The sequence below is a fragment of the Vipera berus genome (assembly GCF_964194415.1).
Source record: "Vipera berus genome assembly, chromosome: 2".
NCBI lineage: Eukaryota > Metazoa > Chordata > Lepidosauria > Squamata > Viperidae > Vipera > Vipera berus.
In genome coordinates, this window is record NC_138203.1 from 258,349,847 (window position 1) to 258,374,546 (window position 24,700).

Consider the following 24,700-nt stretch of genomic DNA (forward strand, 5'->3'; position numbering starts at 1 on the left):
AAGCTAATCTTTCTTTGTGACCTTCAAAGCTTTAACAGCAAAGAACAGCTGTGACAAAAAAAAAGACAATAATCTGGGCTGTAGACAAAGAGAGAATTATAAATTTTAGGAAAAAAAACCTTTTTTGAACTATTTGGATTACAAATATCTATTTAATCAGGTCTCTAAAGCTATTTGCAGAGAAAAGAAAGGAAGAGAAAAACTTGGTTATCATGGATCAGAGTCATGTAGAAAGAACATATCAAGAAAACATAAATACTCCACATAAGGAGATATATAGTATACCGCAACTAATTCAAACAACAATGACTTTAAACCACAAAAAAATCCAAAATAACTAAACCAATCTATTTCCAAGTTAACGCTACAGCAAAAAAATTCCCAGAAAACAACAACAGAGAAGGAGCAGATAAAACGGATAAATAGATATAAAATTGAGAATAGAGACTTAAAGATGGAACTTAACAAAACAAGAAACATGATTTAATCCTAGTGGAAAAAAATTCACAAGAATTGGAAAAAAACAATTTGTCCCTTAAGACTACAAAATAAATCTGAGGACAAGAAAACAGATTGGATAAAATGGACTTTAGAGATGTCAGGAACATCGGAGAGAAAGTAAATGATAAGAAAAGCGGAGAGAAAGAAAAAGATTTTCAACAAACATGGAAAGGCAGAAGCCCTGTACAAAGACACTTCATCTGATTTACTTTTTATATCTACAGTAACATTTACGAACTTATGGAAAAACCTTTTGATTCAGCAAAATACATTGATTAAGAAAGATATGGGAAGGGAAGGAAAAAGACCAAAGTGGAAATCAAGAAAATATATGATGGGACCTACCAGAGAGAATACTTAAAAAAGAAACATTTCTTTAAATATGGTTAAAGAAATAGAAAAGATTTGGAATATGTATGTCATTCTAAGAGGGATGAATCCCCTAAATAATATAGTATGCTTCCCCCCCCCTTTTATTCTATTTCTTGATATGAGTAATACAAAAAAGTTGAAATGGCTTAGATAAAGGAAATGTTTTAGATCTTTAAATGTGATTGAATTTAAGAAAATTATAATGGATAAAAATGTTTTGAATAAGAGTTAAAGGAATAGATGACTAGATGTATTAAATGGAATATTTAAAGATTAAACATATTTTTAATTACGGTTAAAAAGAATAAGAAATTTTGGACACAAATATATATTAGCTTAGGAGGGATATATATTTTAAGTAGTATGTTATTTTTAATGTTTCTTTACTCTTGCTCTCCTTTCTTTTTTTCCACTGTTTTATTGTATCTAGATGGTTCATATGGAAAAAAATAGAGTTAAATTTTTAAATGTAATTAATTTTTGAGAAAATCTTAACAAGTAAGAATACTTAGAATTTTGTGGGAGAAACAAATTAAAATAAGGACTGTAATAGGATCTACAGAGAAGACTCCTGCGAGTCCCTTGGACTGCAAGGAGATCAAACCAGTCAGTCCTAGAGGAGATCAACCCCGACTGTTCTTTAGAAGGCCAGCTCATGAAGCTGAAGCTCAAATACTTTGGCTACCTAATGAGAAGGAAGGACTCACTGGAGAAGAGCCTAATGCTGGGAAAGGTTGAGGGCAAGAGAAGAAGGGGACGACAGAGAATGAGGTGGCTGGATGGAGTCACTGAAGCTGTAGGCGTGAGCTACAGTCAAGAAAAAGCAAATGCACAGGTATAATATAGTGGTACCTCACTCAATATAGTAACTGTAAGAGGGATTTTGGAGTCCTAGTGAACAATCACTTAAATATGAGCCCGCAGTGTGCAGCAGTCGCCAAAAAAGCCAACACAGTGCTAGGCTGCATTAACCGAGGGATAGAATCAAGATCATGTGAAAAGTTAACATCACTTTATAATGCCTTGGTAAGGCCACACTTGGAATACTGCATCCAGTTTTGGTCACTACGATGTAAAAAAGATGTTGAGACTCTAGAAAGAGTACAGAGAAGAGCAACAAAGATGATGAGGAGACTGGAGGCTAAAACATACTGTATAAGGAATGGTTGCTGGAATTGGGTATGTCTAGTTTAAGGAAGAGAAGGACGAGGGGTGACATGATAGCAGTGTTTCACTTTCTCAGGGGCTGCCACAAAGAAGAGGGAGTCAAGCTATTCTCCAAAGCACCTGAAGGCAGGACAAGAAGCAATGGATGGAAACTACCCAAAGAGAGAAGCAACCTGGAACTAAGGAGAAACTTCCTGACAGAACAATTAATCAGTGGAACAACCTACCTCCAGAAGCTGTGAATGCTCCAACACTGGAAGTTGGACTAGATGACCTCAAGGCCCCTTCCAACAACTTCTTCTTCTTCTTCTTCTTCTTCTTCTTCTTCTTCTTCTTCTTCTTCTTCTTCTTCTTCTTCTTCTTCTTCTTCTTCTTATTATTATTATTATTATTATTATTATTATTATTATTATTATTATTATTATTATTATTAGCATATAAGTCACCATCAGCTGAAATAATGCAGTGTACTCCTGCTCTGAACACTTAAATCTATTGAAGATGGCAAGTCTCAAAGTTGGCTGCTATCTACCAGACAGAATCCTCAAAATTAACTCTAAAGCGGAGGTCCCCAATCTTTTGGGCACCAGGAACCGGTTCTGTGGAAAGAGATTTTTCTGCAGACCACAGGGTGTGTGATTTTGTGTGCTGCCTGCATCCTGCGGATGGGGCTTTGCTTGTTTGTGCAGCCCAGTTGCTTTCATGCCGTGGCCCGGTAGTAGTCCAGGGACCAGGGGTTGGGGACCCCTCCTCTAAAGTACGCTTTTGCCATTATCTAAATCAGGCCTCGCCAGCATGAGAAGAGAGGATGTATGGTCTGCAGCTCTCTCAATCAATAGACTCATCACGAAACTACAAGGATTTAATCAATAGAGAAGCTCTTGGATCTCAAGAACATACATAATCCACTCAGAACAAGGAAGGTTTGGATACACATCATATTTGTCTGGCAAGAAAGTGGGCATTTGCTTTCAAATGGTGCAGCAGCAGCAGCAGCAACTGTTGTTCTTGGGCTCCTGTTGGATGCGTGCTCATTTGCTGTTGTTGTGGTGGTGGCTGGCTCTGCCTACCTGCCAGTCAGATATTTGACGTGGTACAGCTGGGTAAGAATCTTTGCTGTATGATAGGATGAAGCTATTTCAAGAAGCTGATTGCCCTCTCACCTTATGAAGTAGAGGCAATGTGATTTTGGGTTGTGGACATAACTGACCAATCCTAGCTCCAAACGTAGCTCCCACAACGGAGTCTCCCATCCAAAGGCTAACCATTACTTTTTTCCCCCCTAGCTCAGATAAAAATAAGCCAAAGTAAGCTAAAAGGCGGTCGAGTAATAGGAGAAAAAGCATAGCGTTCCATAGAAATTTGGCGGTATACGGTCCCTTCCCAAAGATCAGAAGGAAAAAATCCCTTCCTCTTCATGCAGCTGAGTTGATTTCTCACACTGATAGAAGAACAATGAACATAATAATGCACCAGCTACTGTTCACAGGATCAATTCTTATTATGTCCTAGGACCTGGCTGAAACATATTTTAAAGCTGCCCCCCCACCTTTTTCTGACATGAAAAGAAATTATGATTATGATCAGAAAAGTGCTGGATATGCCTGTGTTCCAAAGGATTTTCTTCTTATTGTGTATATACCACCTTATCATTTAGAGTTAAAAGTTAGAGTTTAAAAGAACAACCTTTGAAAGCCACCCACCCCTCCAGGAGGGCTTGTGTGCAGCTGTGGGTTGTGCACCAGTTACACCCTTTCCTGGATCAACAATCCCTGCTGTCAGTAACCCACATCTGAGTTACCTCCTGTTTTCACTCTGGCAACACACTCTTACAGGGCGCTGATGTCATATTAAATATATTAGATACATTTATAACCTAATCCTTGACTCTAGTCATGTTCTACATGGAAGGACCTTAGGTGATATTTTTTTTTAATCCCATTTATATTCCGCCCTTCTCCAGAGACTCAGGGCGGCTTACAATCTAAAGCACAAATCAATGTGCTTAGCAATAGCCTTCATTCTATGTATATGCCTGCTTATTAGGGCTTTCGCCCTTCCCCCAAGCGGCATTATTACAAAGTCAGCTTATTGCCCCCAACAATCTGGGTCCTCATTTTACCTACCTCGGAAGGATGGAAGGCTGAGTCAACCTTGAGCCTGGTGGGACTCGAACCTGCACTAATTGCAGGCAGCTGGTGTTACTTAAGGAGGCATTAGCCCACTGCTCCACCAAGGCGCTCTCTCTCTCTCTCTCTCTCTCTATCTATCTATCTATCTATCTATCTATATATATATATATATATACAGTATATATATATATATACACAGTATATATATATATACACAGTATATATATATACACAGTATATATATATATATATATATATATATATATATATATATATATATATGTATGTATGTATGTATATGTATATGTATATATGTATGTATGTATGTATATGTGTATATATATATATATATATATATATATATATATATATATATATTCTATCAATGGGTTTCTATCCCATATAAAGATGTCTCACATCAGTATCACAAATAAGAGGGGATACTATATTTAATTCAGGTTGCAATAACACGTACTATATAAGATATTCTACACTTAATTCACGGTGTTAGATACTAAAGAAGAAGCAAAAAGAAAGCAGACAGAAAACATATTTGAAAAGTCTTTTGGGTTTCCTGTTTTTAACCCCATAATACATTTTGGTTATTAATAGAACCAAGAGAATGCAACCTTAATGTAGAGGTTCTGAAGCGTGTTAAACATCTGTTTGATAGTATAATACAAATAGAAACATGCCAATCTTATACTACCTTATGAATATTGTTTCTAGATCTGCTTATTGTTGTGGGTTGCATGTATATACAGGTAGTCCTCGACTTACAACAACAATTGAGCCCAACATTTATGTTGCTAAGTGAAACATTTGTTAAGTGAGTTTGCCCCATTTTACAACCTTTCTTGCCAAAGATTTTAAGTGAATTACTGTGGTTGTTAAATTTGTCAAACTTGTTGTTAAGTGAATCTGGCTTCCCCATTGACTTTGCTTTTCAGAAGGTCACAAAAGGGGATCACATGACCCCGAGACACCGCAACTTTCATAAATATGAGCTAATTACCAAGCATCTGAATTCTGACCACGTGACCATGGGGATGCTACTATGGTGGTACGTGTGAAAACCGGTCACAAGTCACTTTTTTCAGTGCTGTTGTAACTTTGAAGGGTCACTAAATGAACTGTTATAAGTTGAGGACTCCCTGTATGCATTTTACTTTATTTAAAGCTTCTATATAGACTATCAGGCCGTATCTCTTGTTTGTTTCCAGGACTGCTCAGCATAGCAGCATAGCTACTGTGGCTTTGCTTTCTTCCTTTGTGCGGGATGTAACTGTTTCTAGACTGAGATAGATGGAAACAGATGGTGACGGAAAGAAATCTGAGAGAAAAAATAAGAATAATGATCACTGATTGCCCTGTCTAAAAGGGGAGCGAGTGGGAAAGCAGCTCTTTTGTTCTCTGAAGTTCCCTAGGGGAGGAATCACACATCCTGCACACTTCAGTTGCACCTTATACATTCATACTGATATGGCCAACACATTTTAAAAGGATAAAACGGGTAAACTTGGAGAAGCTGTACATCCTTATGCCCCTCTGGCTGAGAAAATGAAAGTTTAAATCTAAAGAGCTGGATGACAACGATTTGGAGAAAAAAAGACACAGGTAGTCCTTGACTTAAGACTGTAATTGAGACCGAAATTGTGATTGTTATTCATGCCGGTTGATAAGCAGGTCACCACATGACTGTTCCCAATTTTACAATCTTTTTGTGATGGTCGTTAAGCAAACGCCACAGTGGTTAAGCGAATCCATTGTCTGCAATAGGTATTTTTGTTGAAAATTGTACATAAAGAGCCCTAGTGGCGCAGTGGTTAGAATGCGGTACTGCAGGCTACTTCTGCTGACTGCCGACTGCCAGCAGTTCGGCAGTTCGATTCTCAACGGCTCAAAGTTGATTGACACAGCCCTCCATTCTTCTGTTGAGGGCAATAGGGTGACTCTGTAAAACCACTTAGAGAGGGCTGTAAAGCACTGTGAAGTGGTATATAAATCTGACTGCTATTGCTATTGCTAAATACCAGTTTCCAGCAAAAAATGCAAATTGAGGTAATGGGACCTTGGGGTGCTGCAAATGGCTGTAAATATGAGCCAGTTGCTGAGTGCTAAAATACAATCACGTGACCATGGGGGATGCAGGTGGCTGTCAGAACTTTGAATCTGAGTCGTAAGTAGCCCTAGCGGAGGTCTGTTGTAGCTTTGAACCGTCACTGAGTAACCAGTCATAAGAGGACTACCTGTATAGTCAAGAAATAGTACTCAGCCTGATAATCAAAGAAACTCTATATAGGAAGACGCATGAAGGAAAAAGATAGTCCAAATAACCTAAATTCACACAAGAACTATCACAATACCAAAACAAACAATCACAAAGAGCGTTGCAATGTCATTAGCAATTGGGCAATGCTCCAGTTGGAAGCAGAATGCATTTTAAAGCAGAGCCTGCAACAGAGAGGATTCAAGGGGATACTTGAGAAATATTCCAGATACAGATTACAGCCAACACCACTTTGCAGGTGCTCAATTACAATCCTTCGTTAAAGAAGGCTAGGGTTACAATTAAAGCTAGCACATAAAGGCAAATCCCTATTGATGAGGAGCCAGGCGGGGCACCTTTGGGGAGGCAATCAGGGATCTGTGCCAGGAAAAAAAAATCTGATGTCAAGAGAACCTCTGGGGGATTTTTCGGGAAAATGTCGTAAAGCTTGCAACAGCGCACCTACTCCCAAAGCCTTAGTGACAATAAAACAAAAATGCTTCTGTAAACAACAGCTATTATTTTAAATCAAGAGATACTGAAACAGAGGACAAGGAGAACACAGGCTTTCCAATCATTGTATATTCCCTAGATGTGCTTATATGGTTGGGAAGCTTCCAGTATTCAATCCCCCCTTCCCCAAATCAATATCTGCTTCATTGATTATAGAAAAGTCTTTGATTATCTTGATCATGATAACCTCTGGCCCTGGTTGCTAAAATCTGTTTTACTGTAAAATAGAATTAAGTATCCATTATTATTTTTTATTCAGGACAATTCATGGAGAATACCTAATGGTTTTAGATTGATCTATATTACTATTGGTTTTTTCCAATTTGGAGGGGAGCTATGCCATTTAATATGCTGATCAATAAGTCACTGTAACAGAAGGAACATACAAACAGCATGCACATTTTAAGCCACAAAACTTATACTATCAGACAACAGAAAGGGATACGCAGATATTTAATTTTACTCCTTGTGAATAACAATTCAGCTGTGCTTGGTTGGCATTTATAGGGTTACTGGCTGTTTGTCAAGGAAAAATATTCTTTGTACTTTCTGTGTGAACTTGCAAATATGAGGTGGTGCTCAGTTGCAAGTGTAGATAAGAGGGATCAGACAAGAGATTCGGTGCTGTGAGCAGATTGTATTAGCAGAGGAACTCTGCATATGTCCCTAAATGCAAATTCATAAGATGGAAAACTAAAATCAGTTCCTCCAACAGACACGGTATTCCAGAAAGGAAAGAAGGGTGAGATTGGGCAGAAGCCAACTTGAATCCAATTATTTGAGGAACCTGGATAAAAATGTTTCAGTGCAGAAGAAAGAGAACAGAAAAGCCAATTACGGAAATATTTTTTGACACTAGTAGGGTAATGGGAAAGAGTGATACTCTGTCTACACCATCCATAGTCGCATATCAATTTATGGTATATTTTACCTGAAGAAAAAGATGATATAAGGAATATTGTTTTACTTCACCATATTTTTCTTTTCTGAGACAGGCAAAGAAAAGAGGTAAAAACAAGGGATCTAGCTAAGCAGAGTTTCAACATTCTTAATTTAAAATATAAAGCTTAATTTAAAATATAAAGATCGTGTCATAATTGCCTAGCAGAATGGGCAAATGGATTAATAGTCTATATCTGATATTATCTCTGGAGCTTTTTTGACAGCTGGAGTCCTAAGCATATTGAGGGCTATGGACACAGTGTTGTAGAGTTGACCAAATATTTCAGTCAGTGAAGCATCTTCAGGTAAGATGCTGTGTTGATAGTATTATCAGTAACATTTAACAGGAAATGACACTATAAAGAAGAAATAGTTAAATCAGTTCCCAGAATTCCACAGCCAGGCACGCTGGCTAAGGAATTCTGGGAGTTAAAGTCCAAAAGTCATAAAAGGGCCAAGTTTGAAGACCCCTGAGTTAAATGCTTATCAGTACTTCCCAGCCTTTACTTTGGAGTAGAGACCCAAGGAAATTATACTTTAGGGCACTAAAGGAGTTGGAGTCTTTCCTTATTACTAAATCTGGAATGTGTGGTTTTACTACTATATATCAGACCAGAATCAATAAATCTTATACCAGTTGAGTTATTCTGCTTGCCAGATCAAATTTAAACATTGTTTTGAGATCTATGAGGACTTAGCTTTTCACCTTTTAAACAATTTTAAAAATCATTTTTTATTTACTTTGACAAGAGAAATATTTTTGGGGGTGGGGTGGGGGGGAAGGTTTCTAAAAATCATTAAAGTTTGCTGAGATCTCTTCATAGCTTTCATCTTTATTTTTGATAAGGCCTTTTAAGTATTAAAATTATGTGGGATTTACCACAGAATATTGCTTTCAGTTCCCATGCCATCTCTCATAATTTGCAACAGTTGGGTGATCTAGAGCTGTCTTCTCTGATGGGTTCCATAGATAAACCGTAACTCAGACTCTCATATAACATAATAGCATTTATACTTATATGCCGCCCCATAGTGCTTTGGATGGCTTGCAATATAAGCATTATTTGCATATTGCCTCTGACAATCTGGGTCCTCGGAAGAATGGAAGGCTGAGTTAACCTTGAGCCCTATCAGGATTGAACTCCAGGCTATGGGCAGAGGTAGCCTGCAATACTGCACTTTAACTACTGAGCCACAAAGGCATGTTCTACGTAGATAACATAGAACAACCAAAGAAGAACTAAATCTTAGGTAAGAACTAGATTGTTCCCCAAGGGCCATTGTGTGAACTTTGATAATTAGTAGGACTACGCACAGATGCAATGATAAGGGGCAAAATGTGATATAGATAGAACACTTGTGATCATGCAATAAGGAGCACTTTAAAGCTTGTTTTTTCTTGGATCCATAAGCCCAAGAAAAGACAGATCTTTTAAGGTGTTCTTGACAGGTGCTGTATGCACACCCATGCAAACTCCAAGGTGAAGATTTCTGCAGGCTATAATGATTAGGAGTACCATATCAGGGCTGCAAAAATATTGACAAACACTAGGCGTCAGCAAGGGAGTTTTTGCATTGATTTGATAAAATCAAATCGTGGCTGAATGCCAAAATGTTACATGAGACTGCTGAAAACCAAGAGGATAAGGTTGATAATTAATTTCATGTATGATTTATGAGTCTCTGTTTTGGAACTCAGTTTTGACCTGCAGCTACAATAAAATGCGATTAGCTAATGTGTGACTCAGTGTATTTTGTGAATACAAGCTCGGTAATGGATGTATAGTTCAGTGGGTTGACTAGACCCAACCGACCAGAGAAATAAATAAATAAATAAACCATGGGTTAATAGGTTATTGAAAGACGTCCAATCTCTCTCGTTCACCCAAATGCATTTTGCTCCTAATTAAGAGGCTACTTCTTGGGTAAGCATAAAACAGAGCATGAAACACTGGATATCCTGATACCCTGAAACAACTGAACAGACAAGAAAGGAGATAATTAAAATGGAGCTAACTGGAAGACTAATCACTCTTCAAATCTCTGTTTAATCGTTGCAATATATAGCCGTATGGAGAAGAACTGTGTAGCACCATAACATACCCCATATAAAACTGTCAAAATATAATATCACAGGCTGCAAAAACAAGCAATAAAAAGAGGATGTGATTACTGAGAGGACAACAACAACAACAACAATTTGGCACATAGCTGCGTAAATGGTACAAATTATTTACAGGAACAGTGGGGGCAAACAAAATAGGGCCAAGCTTTGCCAAGGTATGGTCACCACCCATGGAGGACTGTTTCTGAAATAATCTACAGGAACAGCTATTTCAATGCAGAGATTTAGCCCCAGAATATCCAGCTTGAAACACCATTCATGGATCCCAACTTCCAGTTATTTAATTTTTCATGACAGTAGTTCACACCATTCAGCTGATCAGCTATTTTATTCTTCATCACCTTTGCTTGAAGCAAGTGCTGGAAAGCATCACCTTGCTGTTTCTCAGCAAGAAATTTAAGTCAGCTCTGTCACCTTCAGAGTGTTGTATGACCATTCATTTTAGATTGGTTACACTAGAAGAGAGGTGGGTTGTTTTTTTTTAAGTCTGTAAAAATCTACCAAGCATTGTTTCCCACTTAGCACTAGACAAGCTGGAGAGGTGCATGGCATTTGTCACTGTAGGCACAGTTTTAGCTTCAGACAGACCCTAAAGGAGGAACAAGCTTAAAATAAACATTCATTATCTTATTCAGCCCACTGAAAGCCAGAATAGGTGGCCTATACCTGCAAGCTGTTAGAAGAAATACTGGTATTTTACAATGACTGTTTTCACTGACCAGGAGGAAAGGATAATAGCAAATGCTAGTTAAATTCAGTTAATGAATCATGAGATGTAAAGTTAGTTCTAGTCCAGGGGTAGGCAACCTTGGCTCTTTTATGATTCGTGGACTTCAACTCCCAGAAATCCTGAGCCAGCCATGCTGAGGAGAAAGGGAGAGGTTTCCATGCTGAGCCATGCTGGCTCAGGAATTCTGGGAGTTGAAGTCCACGAGTCATAAAAGAGCTAAGGTTGCCTACTTCTGCTCTAGTCAAAACCAAAGTTGAAAAACCAGCAGTCTTAGGCCAGACCTCTAGGTGGATTCACATTCCAATTTTGGCTACATTAAAGATAGTTTTGACATCATAAACCTTTGTTACGCTCTCCTACAAGCATTACTCAAGACAGATTGAATCCATTTTGACATAAGCCGAGATTTTGAAAGAGTTCACAGTGCCATCCAATCCATGGTGACATAAACAGTAGCTGGAACAAAGAATAGCTCAGGGAACGAATCTTTCTGTAGAGCCATCTAGTCCAAGTTCATCAATATAGGCCCAAGAACAAATCCTGGCCAATAATTTTGCTATAATAATGGAGTCAGTACTATTTTAAAGGGGAGAAAAGTCTTTTAATGAGTCGTACTGCGATCCTTTTTGCAGAATTCGCATCTAGAAATTCTCAAATGAAATGAAATATACAATGAACCGGTGTCTCTTTCAGGCTGAGCTGCACAATTATACTGCAAACAGTGTGCAATGTACTTATGATTGCTAACTTCATGGCCTTACGGCAATCATCCAGAGGGGTCAATAATCTTAACCACACAAAAGTGTTTTGCATGTATCAGACCTTAAGAAATAGCTTTGCACTGAATACAATTATCCAGCTACTTAATGCTCCACACATAGCAAATATGAATCAAAGTGAATTTGCCCAGGAATTTTACAATTCAAGTCAGGGGTTTTAGTTTAGACAGGCAATACAGGAAACAGAGCAAGTCTTAAATTGAAGAGATCTGGATCATTATAATGGAGTAAAGTTGCCTATCACAATTTTGCTTTTCTTTTGTTTTAATTAACTATTTTCCTGCCATATTTATTTATTTATTTATTTATTTATTTGATTTATATACCGCCCTTCTCCTGAAGGACTCAGGGCGGTGTACAGGGCAATAAAATAAGAATACATTAGTTAAATAATTTTAAAACCCAAATCCATCAGGCCAGGCCGGCTTGTTCGAATAGATAGGTTTTTAGATCACGCCGGAAGGAGCGAAGGTCGGGGGCCATCCGGAGTTCAGCTGGTAAGCGGTTCCAAAGGATTGGTGCACCCACCGAGAATGCTCTCCCCCTGGGGGTCACCAGCCGACATTCTCTGACCGGTGGTACCCTGAGGAGGCCCTCTCTGTGGGAACGTACAGGACGGAGGGACGTTGACGCCGGCAGTAGGTGCTCCCGTAGGTAATCCTGTGCAATCTCATCAATTGGGAAGACACATTAACCCCTTAGTAGTGTCTGATATATGTTCTTTTCTACACTGGTGCCATTGGTGTCTGTCAACTCAAGCTTTCATTGAGGAAAAATTAAAGTACAATAATTTAAATATACCTATCCCTCATTTTGGGAGGAAGCATAAATTACAAATGTGGAAAATAGAAAATTCAAATGCACTTGCTTTAATTGATTGATTAATCATGTGTCATCAAGACGGGGTCAATTCTGAGTGACAACCTAGGCTCCCCAAGCCCTTTAGGTCTTCCAATGATACATCCATCATCGCTGTAACTGAGTCCATCCACCTTGTTGCTGTTCCTTCTTCCTATTTAAATTTTATCAGTCCATTCTCAAGACTGCAGCTATTCCTCCTTTCTGCAAGGCCATTCTTACGTACCATTACAGAAGGCAACCTTAGCAGCAGCTCAGTATTGTGTTCTAATGATCAACCTATTCTCCAGAGCACCTGAAGGTAAGACAAGAAGCAATGGATGGAAACTAATCAAGGAGAGAAGCATCCTGGAACCAAGGAAAAAAATTCCTGTCAGTTAGAACAATTAATCAGTGGAACAACTTGCTTCCAGAAATTGTGGGTGCTCAACACTGAAGGTTTTTAAGAAGAGACTGGACAACCATTTGTCTGAAATGGTATAGGGCATGGGTGTCAAACTCGCGATGTTACATGATGTGTCACGACATATCGTGACTTTTTCCCCATTGCTGGCAATGAGGTGGGTGTGGTTTTGGCGTGACGCATACGGTCTTTGGGCCGGCAGTTTGACACCCCTGGTATAGGGTTTCCTGCCTGAGCAGGGCATTGGACTAGAAGACCTCCAAGGTCCCTTTCAACTCTATTGTTCTATTCTATTCTATTCTATTCTATTCTATTCTATTCTATTCTATTCTATTCTATTCTATTCTATTCTATTCTATTCTATTCTATTCTATTCTATTCTATTCTATTCTATTCTATTCTATTCTATTCCATTCCATTCCATTCCATTCCATTCCATTCTATTCTATTCTTCTCACCAACTCCAGACAACATGATCTGTGATGAGGATCCTGGGAATTGTAGTTCAACAATATCTGGAGAGCTACACATACTCCATTATAGCCAATGCCACAAACCAAGAAAAAACTACCTAGGTTTATACATAATGTTGTAAGAAAATCATTTGCTGAATTAGCCATTTCATTGTTTTTAGATGTAATGCTAACCCATAAAGCAAAATTATTTAAATTTCTCGATGTATTACCCCATATTATTTATCCATTTATTTCTACAATGCCAAAAGTTGGCTTGTAATCTTTGCTCTCGATAGGATACAATTCTATGGAGCTACTTTTTATTTTGGGTAACGAATTCAGAACCATTCTTACTGAGCCCAGATGCCAATAAAATAAATAAAACACTCTACATAAGGGTGCCGTAACATTTTTGCAGCAGCTATTAACATGGGAATGCAGGCACTCATTCAAAGCAGGAAAATCTTTGTAATTCTATGCAGCATATTTCTAAGGGTTGCTCTGAAAATAAAAAAATAAAAAAAACCAAGTCCAATTTGCTATTTTATTCTAATGCAAGCTATTACCTTTCATGGGGGCCCATAGGTGGCCAACACATCAGCAATAAATATTCATATTTTCTGATAATGTTACAAAGCCCATTCCAATCTGCCACCAACACGCTGTCATTAAGGAGCCTGAGAACATTTATTCTGTTAAGGTAACCTTACACTAAAGACCCGGTTGTGCTTCTACCCTGGACTACCTCGCAGGTCTAACAATAATGCCTTTAAAGCTGTACTGAGCCAACCTACTCCAGCACCACAGATTTGAGTGTTTTCAGGTTTTTAATAGATACTTGGGGACCCACCTTAGCTGAAAAAGCAGGATGTATCTAAAATTCCTGAACTGATTAAATGGGGATTCATGTCTCTCTGGCATTTTTGTTGCACCCAAAAGGCCTCCTACAGAGAGCAGGCAGTTTAATGCAACATCATCATGGAAACACAGTAAAGTTAAAAGGTGGTCTAAAAACTCTGCTTTTTGATATTTTCACAAAAGTGCCTGGCCTCCCTGCCCTGCGGCAAAAAAAGTCTGCAGTTTCAACAAAATGATTGGTAGTGACAAAACAGAAACTGTCTCAGGAACAGTAACTTTAATTTTTGCTGTTGTGTTTTTTTTTCCATCTGAACCGTCAAGCCGTCAAATTTATATAACATTAAAAAAAACTGTACACAAGCACAGGAAGAGGGGCAATTCATTGGAAAAAGCACGACACGTGTGTATGTGTTTGCGTGTGTGAATCCCCCGTGGGATTTATTACTAGTTCATCTGTATGTATCAGTCCTTCTTTAGTGCCAGTTGAGACTGGCAACTTGGTCATTAAACAAATCAGACGCTAAGCAAAATCTCAACTGTGTTTACAGTCTTACTTCAGGTTTCTTTTGCTTTACAGATCTGCAAAGGTTGTAGATGTGACAATTGGTTGCAGAGTTATTTTTCCATCACCACTGTAACTATAAATGGTCGCTAAATGAGGCAGTGGCTAACCAAGATTCCTGAGCGCTGCTATTTGAGTGATGTGAAATGTGTTGAAAACAAAGTACATTGATCAAAAGCCTAATGATCACCTGTGCTTTCCTGGCCATGCTTCCCTGATCACTCCATGTATACAAAGATGCTGGCTCAGGAATTCTGGGAGTTGAAGTCCACAAGTCACGAAAGGGCCATCATTCCTCCTCCCCCTGCCCCTAGAAGGGATGATGCTTCCCCAGATCCTTAATGGACAAAGTCACTGTACCTTTGGAGGCTTCGGTGCCCAGTGGATTTTCGAACATGCTAGTTAAAAGTTGGTTCCAAGCATCCTTCACAGCTGACTTGGAAACAATCCTGTTGTTTAGACGCTGCTGAGGCCGGAAGTTATTCCGTAGGTATTCCACAGATTTCACATGATCTTGCTGTTCTGTGGTAAATATGGAATAGAAGGCTTCCAGCTGAAAGCCACGATCAGGATAAGGGGAAAGGAGGAGAAAAAAGACATTAATTAGAAAAACAATGTGGTGAAATGTGGGCAGCTGATAATAACACAAAATGGCAGGAAGTCCTGATGCCAAGACTGATAAATCAAACAGGAAAACGTCTGCCCACTGAACTCCCTGCCAGCAGCCTTATCTAGCCTCATTGCTATTCTGCCAGGCAGCCAAGAAAACGCTCTAGAAAGTTAATGTCAAAGAGAGTCAAGGAAAAGATTATTTCCTAGCCTCTCCTTACTATAGAGGCTTCAAGATATATATATATTGCGCTCTGTCTCCATTTCATTTTATGTTGTGTTGTGTTTTTATTTTACTACTACTATTACTCTGCCAAAGTGGGATACACAATCATTCCAGTGTAACATCAATTACAGCTCAAGGTATGACATATTCCCATATTCCCATTTCTTCTTTATAGAAGATCCCATACCCATGGTGTTGCAGGCTAGCCATACTATTAAAAAAAAGGAGTCAATGATAAAATGGTCAAGAAATTTTGGATATACGATTGAATTAGATAGATGGCAGCAATTGTGGGAAAGAAACTATAAACTGACAATGGCGACAGCGTATAAAGAAAATATGTACAAGATGTTCTACAGATGGCATATGTCTCCAGAAAAACTAGCTAAAATGTTTAAGGACAGATCTATGAAATGTTGGAAATGCCATCAAATACCAGGCTCTTTCTATCATATGTGGTGGACGTGTGCAGAACCAAAACCCTATTGGAACATAATCAAATCATGGATAGAAAAGATGATACATAGAATTAAGACCAGAAATATTCCTGTTGGGTATTTTACACAGAGAAATATAGCAAAGAGAACACATATTTGATTATTCATATAACCACTGCAGCTAGGATTGTGTTTGCACAAAACTGGAAGGCACTGAAAGCTCCTCCAGAAGAAGAGGTGATCAGGAAAATAATGGGATGTGCAGAAATGAATAGATTAACAATGATAATTAAAGATAAGACAGAGTCAGAGTATTATGAAATTTGGGGAAAATTTTATGAGTGGGTGAATATGCTTAAAAGACAGCTAACACTAATTTAGATGGAAGAAAAAATGAGGAGATAAGGATATTATCATACCTAATGTAGACATTGAAAATCCAAGGAGAGGAGCTGCTCGGACATCACCCCTGAATTGTATCGGAAGAGGAATGGGAGGGAAGAAAGGAGAGGAGAGAGGGAAGAGAGTAGAGGAGGGGGAAGGAAGTAGGAAGGTTGGAGGGAAAGAGGAGGAGAAGTGGGGAGAAACGGGAGGGGAGTGGTGAGGGAAAGAGGAGAGGAGAGGAAGAAGAGGGAAGTAGGAAAGAAAGGAGAAAGGGAGAAAGAAAGTAGAGAAGAGGGAAGAGAGAGGAGGGTGGATACAGTGAAAGGGGAAATGGACGAGCAGCACCCAAACTTACGTGTATGTATTTATGTATGGCGATATATAATACCTACAGCATTACTGATATAACAAATGTTAAATACCTGAAAAAATGTTTATATTTCATTGGTTAGTTTGTGGTATATTAAAGGAACTGTGAAAAATAAAATAAAATGGAAAAAAACAAACAAAAAAAACCCAAGGTAACTTAGCTCTAAGTGTTTCTCAACCTTGGCAACTTTAAGATGTTTGGACATCAATGCCCAGATTTCTCCAGCCAGCATGGTGTTGACTTCCACAAATTTTAAATTAACAAGGTTGAGAAACATGCTCTAAATGTGCAGGGGAAGAAAAAAAAAAGAAGGGCTGGGAAAGAAATCCACCTGCATACGTTTTGTCTGCAAGCAGAAGCCACAGCTGGAGTAAAAATAGAACTTTTGTCTATCAAGTTTCCTCTTATTTTCAGCCGGGAGTATTTAACATTTTCTGGAATGAAGGCCACAGTCCAAAAACTAGTAAGTAGGATGCATTTTAGAAAAATTGGCACATTAAAGGCATGTTCAGATTGGCACACTCCCCTTTGTAAAATACTTTCTATAAAAAATGCTGACGTTTTGGCTGCAGCCACAGAAATAGAAACTTTTTGTAAAAACATAATTTCTAAAAGGAGAAGGAGTCTAGCAGACAGAGAAAAACTGAGGTATGCCATCCTGTCTCACAAGGGATGAGCTATGTCTCCCTTTCTTCCAGTTTTTTCTTGTTTTCTTAAATAATATTTCTCCTTTGGATAATGTTCTTGTAAAGCAGGAATCCCAAATGAGTCTGCTTTTTATGACCAGCAGATGAATCTCCTTACCTTAACTTAAATATCTTGATTATGTAGATATATTCTAGCTATAAGACAGCCTAGGGGTAGGCAACCTCGGCTCTTTTATGACTCGTGGACTTCAACTCCCAGAATTTCTGAGTCAGCATAGCTGACTCAGGAATTCTGGGAGTTGAAGTCCACGAGTCATAAAAGAGCCGAGGTTGCCTGCCCCTGGCCTAGGAGATAATTGAACCTCATCCTTATAAGAATTTGATTCACATTATCATTTAAGGAATTTAATTGAAAATATCATTTAAAGAGACCTTCAGCATGATAGTCAAGGAGCAGAGAATCTTTTGTTTAACAGAAAGAAGGCAAAAGAGACACTGCAGATGTGTTTTTATAGCAAAGATGCATAATCTTAGGGACAGGCGGCCTACAAAAGTGAGCACATAAATCCAGGAGTGTGAACATTTTTTTTAATTTTTAAAGCTGCACAAGGAAACAGTCATTAAGTACATAAAAATCGTATTAGAGATATTTCATTCATTTATACTAAGCTAAATTTAATTTTGAGCGCACACTATTACACACAGAGAGAAAGAACTTGGCAAGTTTAATCTTTTGCTATCAATGTTCCACCACCTCTTGTCTTTCTAAAGTTTACTTGAGTTGATTTAGCAAGTGTTGCTAGAGAGCGCCACTAGGCCACATGTGATTTGTGAACTTTTCACTGCATTGGTGAAACTGCTATAATGTCAGACATTTGGGGACATTTAAAAAGCCAGTGTGAACTAGTGCTTAAGGTGCTGGATTATCAGCAGAGACCCAGATTCCCATCCTCTCTTATGTTTGGGGATCAGCAGGGTAATTTGGAACCAAATCTCTCTTTGCCCTAGACTGGGAAATTGAAAAATACCTATTTACTGACCCACATTAGACTGTATGGTACATTATGGGCCATATTCTTCAATTAAAGCGTTCAACCTGAGATATATTGATTTAACCTGCCAATAATAATACTCCTTTGACACTACTAGAATAACATACTATAAAGGCATCCCACAGTTATTCACTTCTAAGAATAACCCAAAGAGCATTACAAATATCATAATATTTGAACCATAACCAAGGAATCTTGGTGGCACAGTAGTTTGAATGAAGTATTGCAGGCTGACTCTGCCCACAGCCAGGAGTTTGATCCTGACTGGCTCAAGGTTGACTCAGCCTCCCATCCTTCCAAGGTTGGTAAAATGGGGACCCAGATTGCTGGGGGCAATATGCTGACTCTATAAACCACTCAGAGAGAGAGCAGTAAAGCACTGTGAAGCGGTATATAAGTCTAAGTGCTATTGCTATACACATATACATATATTTTCTTTTCTTCTCCCAATTACCTTGCCTAGTGTCTTAATACACTTTAAGAGAGCCTGGATGTCTTAAGTACTGCATAGATTTGGACACAGGTCCTCCCAAGTTTCCTCTGCAAACCACTTAGAGAGTGCTGAAAAGCACTGTGCAGTGATCTAAGTCAGAGGTCACTACTGTTTCTCGTTTGGTGGACTGAAGGAAAAGGGAGGGGGAAGCATTTTACAGATGTGGGCAAACGGGGTGGGGCTAGTGCCCTCATGATACTCACTAGCCCTGCCCTGTTCTTGCATGATGCAGTGCCTTGTTTTCGCACCCCGCGATGTGGCAGTGCCCCATTTTTGTGCCCCATGGCACGACGATAGTCCATTTTAATTCCCTAAGACACAGCGGTGGCCCATTTTTGCGGCATCTTGTTTTTGTGCCCCATGGCCGCAGCACTAGCACAAGCGAGGGGTGTGTGCAAGCAAACACACATGCACTGGCCAGCCTGTCCTGCGGTCCGGTGAACAGCAGGCCACACCCACTACCGGCCCACGGCCCACAGTTTGGGGACCCCTGGTCTAAGTGCTACTGCTATTGCCTATTAATGTGAACTCTGGGAACAAATACTGAAATATTTGATTTAATCCATTGTTTGACCTCATTGGATAGAGAAATCAGGACAGAACAATAGTCAAGGAAGACATATGAACTTGGTGTCCCTCTTGATTGAGAAGTAGTGGGATGGGTGACATCTTGATGTTTTCAATTGCTTCATATGGGTTATTGAAGATTTATACTCATTTATTCATGTAAATTGGTGACTTTTCCATGAACAGTTAATGTCTACCAAGAGGCCTTTGTTGCAATGAAATGTATTTACACTAGCAACTAAAAGAGGCAGGACAAGTGTTAACTATTTTTTTTTTTGAAAAGTAAGACTAAATGCCATTGCCTCTTTGATTGCTAAACAGTTAAATATTCTCTACATTAGGACTTCTCTCACTGAAATTATCTGTTGTTGCCTTGTGCTATTTTGTGTGTTCTCTAGTAAGACCTCCTATGAAACCCTTGTAAGGATCTGTATACCCTTTTCAGACCCAGCACAATGCAAGTTTCATGGTGTTCTAACAATAGGCAAAGACGGTATATTAGCAAAAACATTACTTTCTCAGCGCAATTATCTCAAACTATCAAATCTGTGTCTGTACACACCTAAAATGACTTAGCAGAATTTTCCAGCAGAAATGTGAAGATGGAAAAAGAATGAAAAATTCTGTGTAAATATTTATACCGTGGTTTAAATATATCTGAACAGAATAGTAATAGCTAAAATCATTTAAAAGGAAATAAGATGTCGCGTTCTATTATCTTCTTGTGTGGAGTGGCTAATGTTGAGCTTCAGAGAACAATAAAACAAAATCAGATTGCTTCCTTTTTCTATCAAGAATATATTTTGTTTTTTTTGTGAGACAGAGGTAAGTCTTTTCTACTCTCCCAAGAAAAGGAGATGAAATCTGGTTACAGCACATTTTATTTATTTTATCTATTTGTATCTTGCCTATTTCTATTTTTTAGAAATAACTCAAGGTGGAAAACAGATCCAAGATACCTTCCTTGTTCTATTTTCCCTTCAACAACAACCCTGTGAGGTGAGTTGGACTGGGAGAGAGAGCAACTGGCCCAAGGGCACTCAGATGGCTTCCATACCTATGGCGGGACTAGAACTCATGGGCTCCTGCTTTCTGGCCTGGTGCCTTAAACACTGGACCACTAAACCTTTACAATCCAGCACACTCCAGATTCAATTCCTAAAATTCTGCTGGCCATGTTGGGTGGGTGAAGGGATGAAGTCTCACACACATGTGGTGAAAAAAAATGGGTTAAATTAAAAAAGAAAAACAAAACAAAACAAAGAAAATAATGAATCAGGCAAACTGCTTATAATACCAACCTACCTGCCGATAAGAGATGGGGACAGGCATTCGGAAAACAATCCATTCCACAATTTCGCTACACGGAGGTGTAGTCAGCGACCCTGTATACCGATAGTAACTTCCCAAAGAAGCTGGCAGGAGATCCCGTAACACAAAAGGGTCCAAGAAGGTCTCTTTCTCTGTAAAATAAAATGTTTTGAAACACATAAAAGACAGAACAATGGGCATTGCAAGAAGGGCCAATATCTATTTTATATGAGCTCCAACACATTTATTTTCTGCTTGTCGAAGGTGCAGGTAGTCCTCAACTTACAACCACTCGTTTAGTGACTATTCAAAGTTACAACGGCCCTGAAAAAAGTGACTTCTGAGCATTTTTCACATGAGTGGCACGGCATCCCCATGGTCACGTGATCACCTTTTGCAGCCTTCTGACACGTCAAGTCAACGGGGAAGTCAGATTCACTCATAACCACACTACTATCAACTGCAGTGATTCACTTAACAACTGTGGCAAGCAAGGTCATAAAATGGGGCAAAACGCACTGAACAAATGTCTTGCTTAGCTACAGAAATGTCAGGCTGAATTGTGATCCTAAGTCAAGGGCACTCTGTAGATCTTTTAAATTGTACGTAGCAAAAGCGCCTGTTGCTATGGGCAATCCTTATCTTTCTTGAGGGTCTTATGAAGTCAGTGTAGGACTGAATCTTCCCTAAAACAATCTAGAACATTCCACATTTACATGACTTCCTTTTTAGATATACAGGCCTCTCCATCCAACAAAGTAGGGAATGAACAATCCAGTGTTATATATATATATATAATATATATATATATATATATATATATATATATATATATATATATATATATATATATATATATATATATATATATATATATATATATATATATATATATATATATATATATATATATATATATATATATATATATATATATATATATATATACATACATACATACATACATACATACATATATGGAACAGACAATGCTGTAATTTTTTTTAATAAAACCCAATGGTTGTTAGAATGAACAGATTTTATATCAGATCTGTATGTCCATGATACCACTGCCATTGCCACTAACAGAAATTCAGAGGTAATATTAGCGTATTTGTAATAAGCTCAACCTGCATAGCAAGTTACAGTGACAAATTGATTCAACACCAGAAATAAGACTGAAAGAGCATACCCACAAATCCATACTGAACCGATATTCAGATCAGGTTTCTCAAACACAGATCAAATCTTTCATCAACTAGACTCACGGTTAAAACTTATGACAAATATGATTTATATTATGCAAACCAGAGAAGAGCTGTTTGTTCAGCTGTGGAATAGTATTTCCATATCGGGTACGCATCGCATGTCAGTGGTCCAAGCCAACAGCATATTTCAAGAGCATATAATTAGTGTAATATATATTCTGTTTTAACAAATTCAAATCCAGTATACTTATTTATCAGCATTACTCTTCTGTTGTAAGTTTGCAATTTCAGGCAAAGCATTTGAAATGTGACAGGTATCAACAAGCCCTTGAAAATTGTTAATGCCCACACATATAAATATTTCGTCAAGTCTGTCAGTGAATGTTCTAATATTGTTTACAGCTGGAAAAAACTAGGAACTGCTATAATGTTTGAATAATATGTGGGCCATAAAACTGCCTCAACATCACATGAGACATCAGGTGCCCCAAAGCTGATTTTGAAAACAAGGGTGTTATGGTGACTTTCCTTCCTTTCCTTTCCCTAATTGCTTTGCATTGCAAAGCAACCTAAAGGTTTTTAAAATACATTATAAATGTGCTTTGTCCTAATTCATCTGGGGCAGGGGTTTTCAAACTGCTGGCCTGTGGCCCGGATGCATCATGCCGAAACCGCACCCACCCCAGCTTCGGCAATGGTGTCATTGCAACACATGATTGACAGTCACCTGATTGCACTTTCTGACATCCCCATGGGCTTCCCATAAGTAAAGTCAATGGAAAAGTGGGCAGGAAGTTGGAAGTTGCAATCCTGTGGTATTCGCTGAACAACCTCCATGGTCCTTGGGTTACTATGGCAACACCAGAATTGCCATCGTTAAGCAACATGCTCCCACGACATTGTGCTTTGTGACTACATCATTTGGTGATGGAGGATGGTGCAACTGGAGCATCCCCATCTACTGTGGTTGGAATAACGGCACATCTAAGGCCGAAGAGATTAAATTGGACAGGCTTCCATTTGGTTTGGGTGAAAAGCAAAGCTGCCTGTGTCACAGTAAATCTTGCACAAAACAGAAATATGAGCAGGAATAGAGGATTACTGAAGGGTGCACATAATTGTAGAAGTGTTTTAACTGGATTGATTATTCTATCAGAACACATTTGTCCGTATAATGTCCAAATAATGGTCAAATAGGTGCTCTTAAGTTTGGTATTATCAGAAGAAAACTGGATTAGATTTAGATAAAATAGTTTGTTACAGAATTAGAGGTCTCCTGAAAGAAGAGAGTTGTTCCGAACATCTGAGAACCTAATTGTATTTACATGCTCTGCCCCAAGATTCCAGTTCGAGCTTTTTTTCTCTGGCAACCTCCATTTTGTTTATTAAATTATTGGTAGTCCTCAACTTATGACAGTCGAGGCCAGAATTTCAGTTGTCATGTCCAATTTTATGACCATTTTTGCCATGATTGTTAAACGAATCACTGCAGTGGCTAAGTGAATCATGTGGTTTTTAAATGAGTCCAGCTTTCCCCATTGACTTTGCTTGCTGGAAGTTGGCTGAGAAGGTCATAAATGATAATTACATGACCCCGGGATGCTGCAACCATTGCAAATACACACCAGACTTTTGAAAATAAAATTTCTCCAGACCCTTGTAGTCTGGAGAATATCAGAGTGGACTTTCTTTCATATTACAGGGATACAAAGTCAGGATAAAGACAGAGAATCCATACTCTTGTCTTGATTATTGCGACTGATCATGCTCTCCATGGTGGCAGTGCCTAGCCAAACCTGACTGATCTCCAAACAGGGAAGCAGAGTGGGACCTGGTTAATACTTCCATGTAAAACCATCAGGACATGGATCAGGAAATCCATGTAAGGGGCAAAGAACCAAGGACCATTCATAAGGTTGCGGCATAAGTGATTTATTGAAGCCTATCCTCAAGAATCTAGTCAACTAATGGTCATCGTTAAATTGGTCCTAGATAAGGGTCAATGGAATTCAAGGGGAGGCTGGACTTGGATCTCTTGTGGCAATGCAAGGACTCCAAAGTGATGGCATGTTTAACTCCACCCTCTAGCTCTGCCTGCTCTCCTACAATCCTCAGGCTTCCCTCTAGGAAGCTGAAAAAAAGAATGGAAGGAACTGTGAACTACTTTTGTATTGTTGCCAAAAATACACTACCAATATGAACATATCAAAGAAACCAAGCTTGACTTGAGGATGTCTTTGTCTTCCCTATTTGTTGGGGGGGGAGGGGGATATTGAAGGCAACTGAGTAGTTTTTATTCATTGCTTTGTTAAAGCTGCTTCTGTATGGATGAAATTTATGTCTGGTTGTGAACTACTGCTGTTTTATATAATTTTTTTTATTCGCTGCATCCCATCCTCATAATTATTGATATAAAGTAGGTTAGAGGCAATTTAGCAGGTCAACAGAAAGAGATCAAGGTCTTCAAATGTATAAAACTATGAAACCCATTTCACCAGTAATGTATTGCAGCCCATTTGACATTAATTGTTTTTCAATTTTATTCCTTCTCCTGTTTGCAAATGTGGACTAAAAAAATACGTAATTTCATTTTCACGTAAAGACTTTTTTTTCCAGAAACCTCTATTTTCCGTTTCTAAAATTTACATTTTAGAGAAATAAAACAAAAATTAAAAAGAACAAGCCATTTGCAAAGACAGAGATCTTTGGTTCTTTTGCAATTATCCCCTG

The 24,700-nt window shown here is 38.6% G+C and overlaps 1 protein-coding gene across 1 annotated transcript in view; it reads right to left on the reverse strand.

The window, feature by feature from the left end:
* PTPRG (protein tyrosine phosphatase receptor type G) overlaps window positions 1-24,700 on the reverse strand; it is a 702,650-nt gene that overhangs the window by 119,317 nt on the left and 558,633 nt on the right. The window contains exons 7-8 of the mRNA XM_081320042.1: window positions 20,757-20,914; window positions 15,027-15,219 (exon numbers count right to left, since the gene is read on the reverse strand). Of these exons, the coding sequence (XP_081176168.1) occupies window positions 15,027-15,219; window positions 20,757-20,914 (351 nt within the window). The remainder of the gene's footprint in view (window positions 1-15,026; window positions 15,220-20,756; window positions 20,915-24,700) is intronic.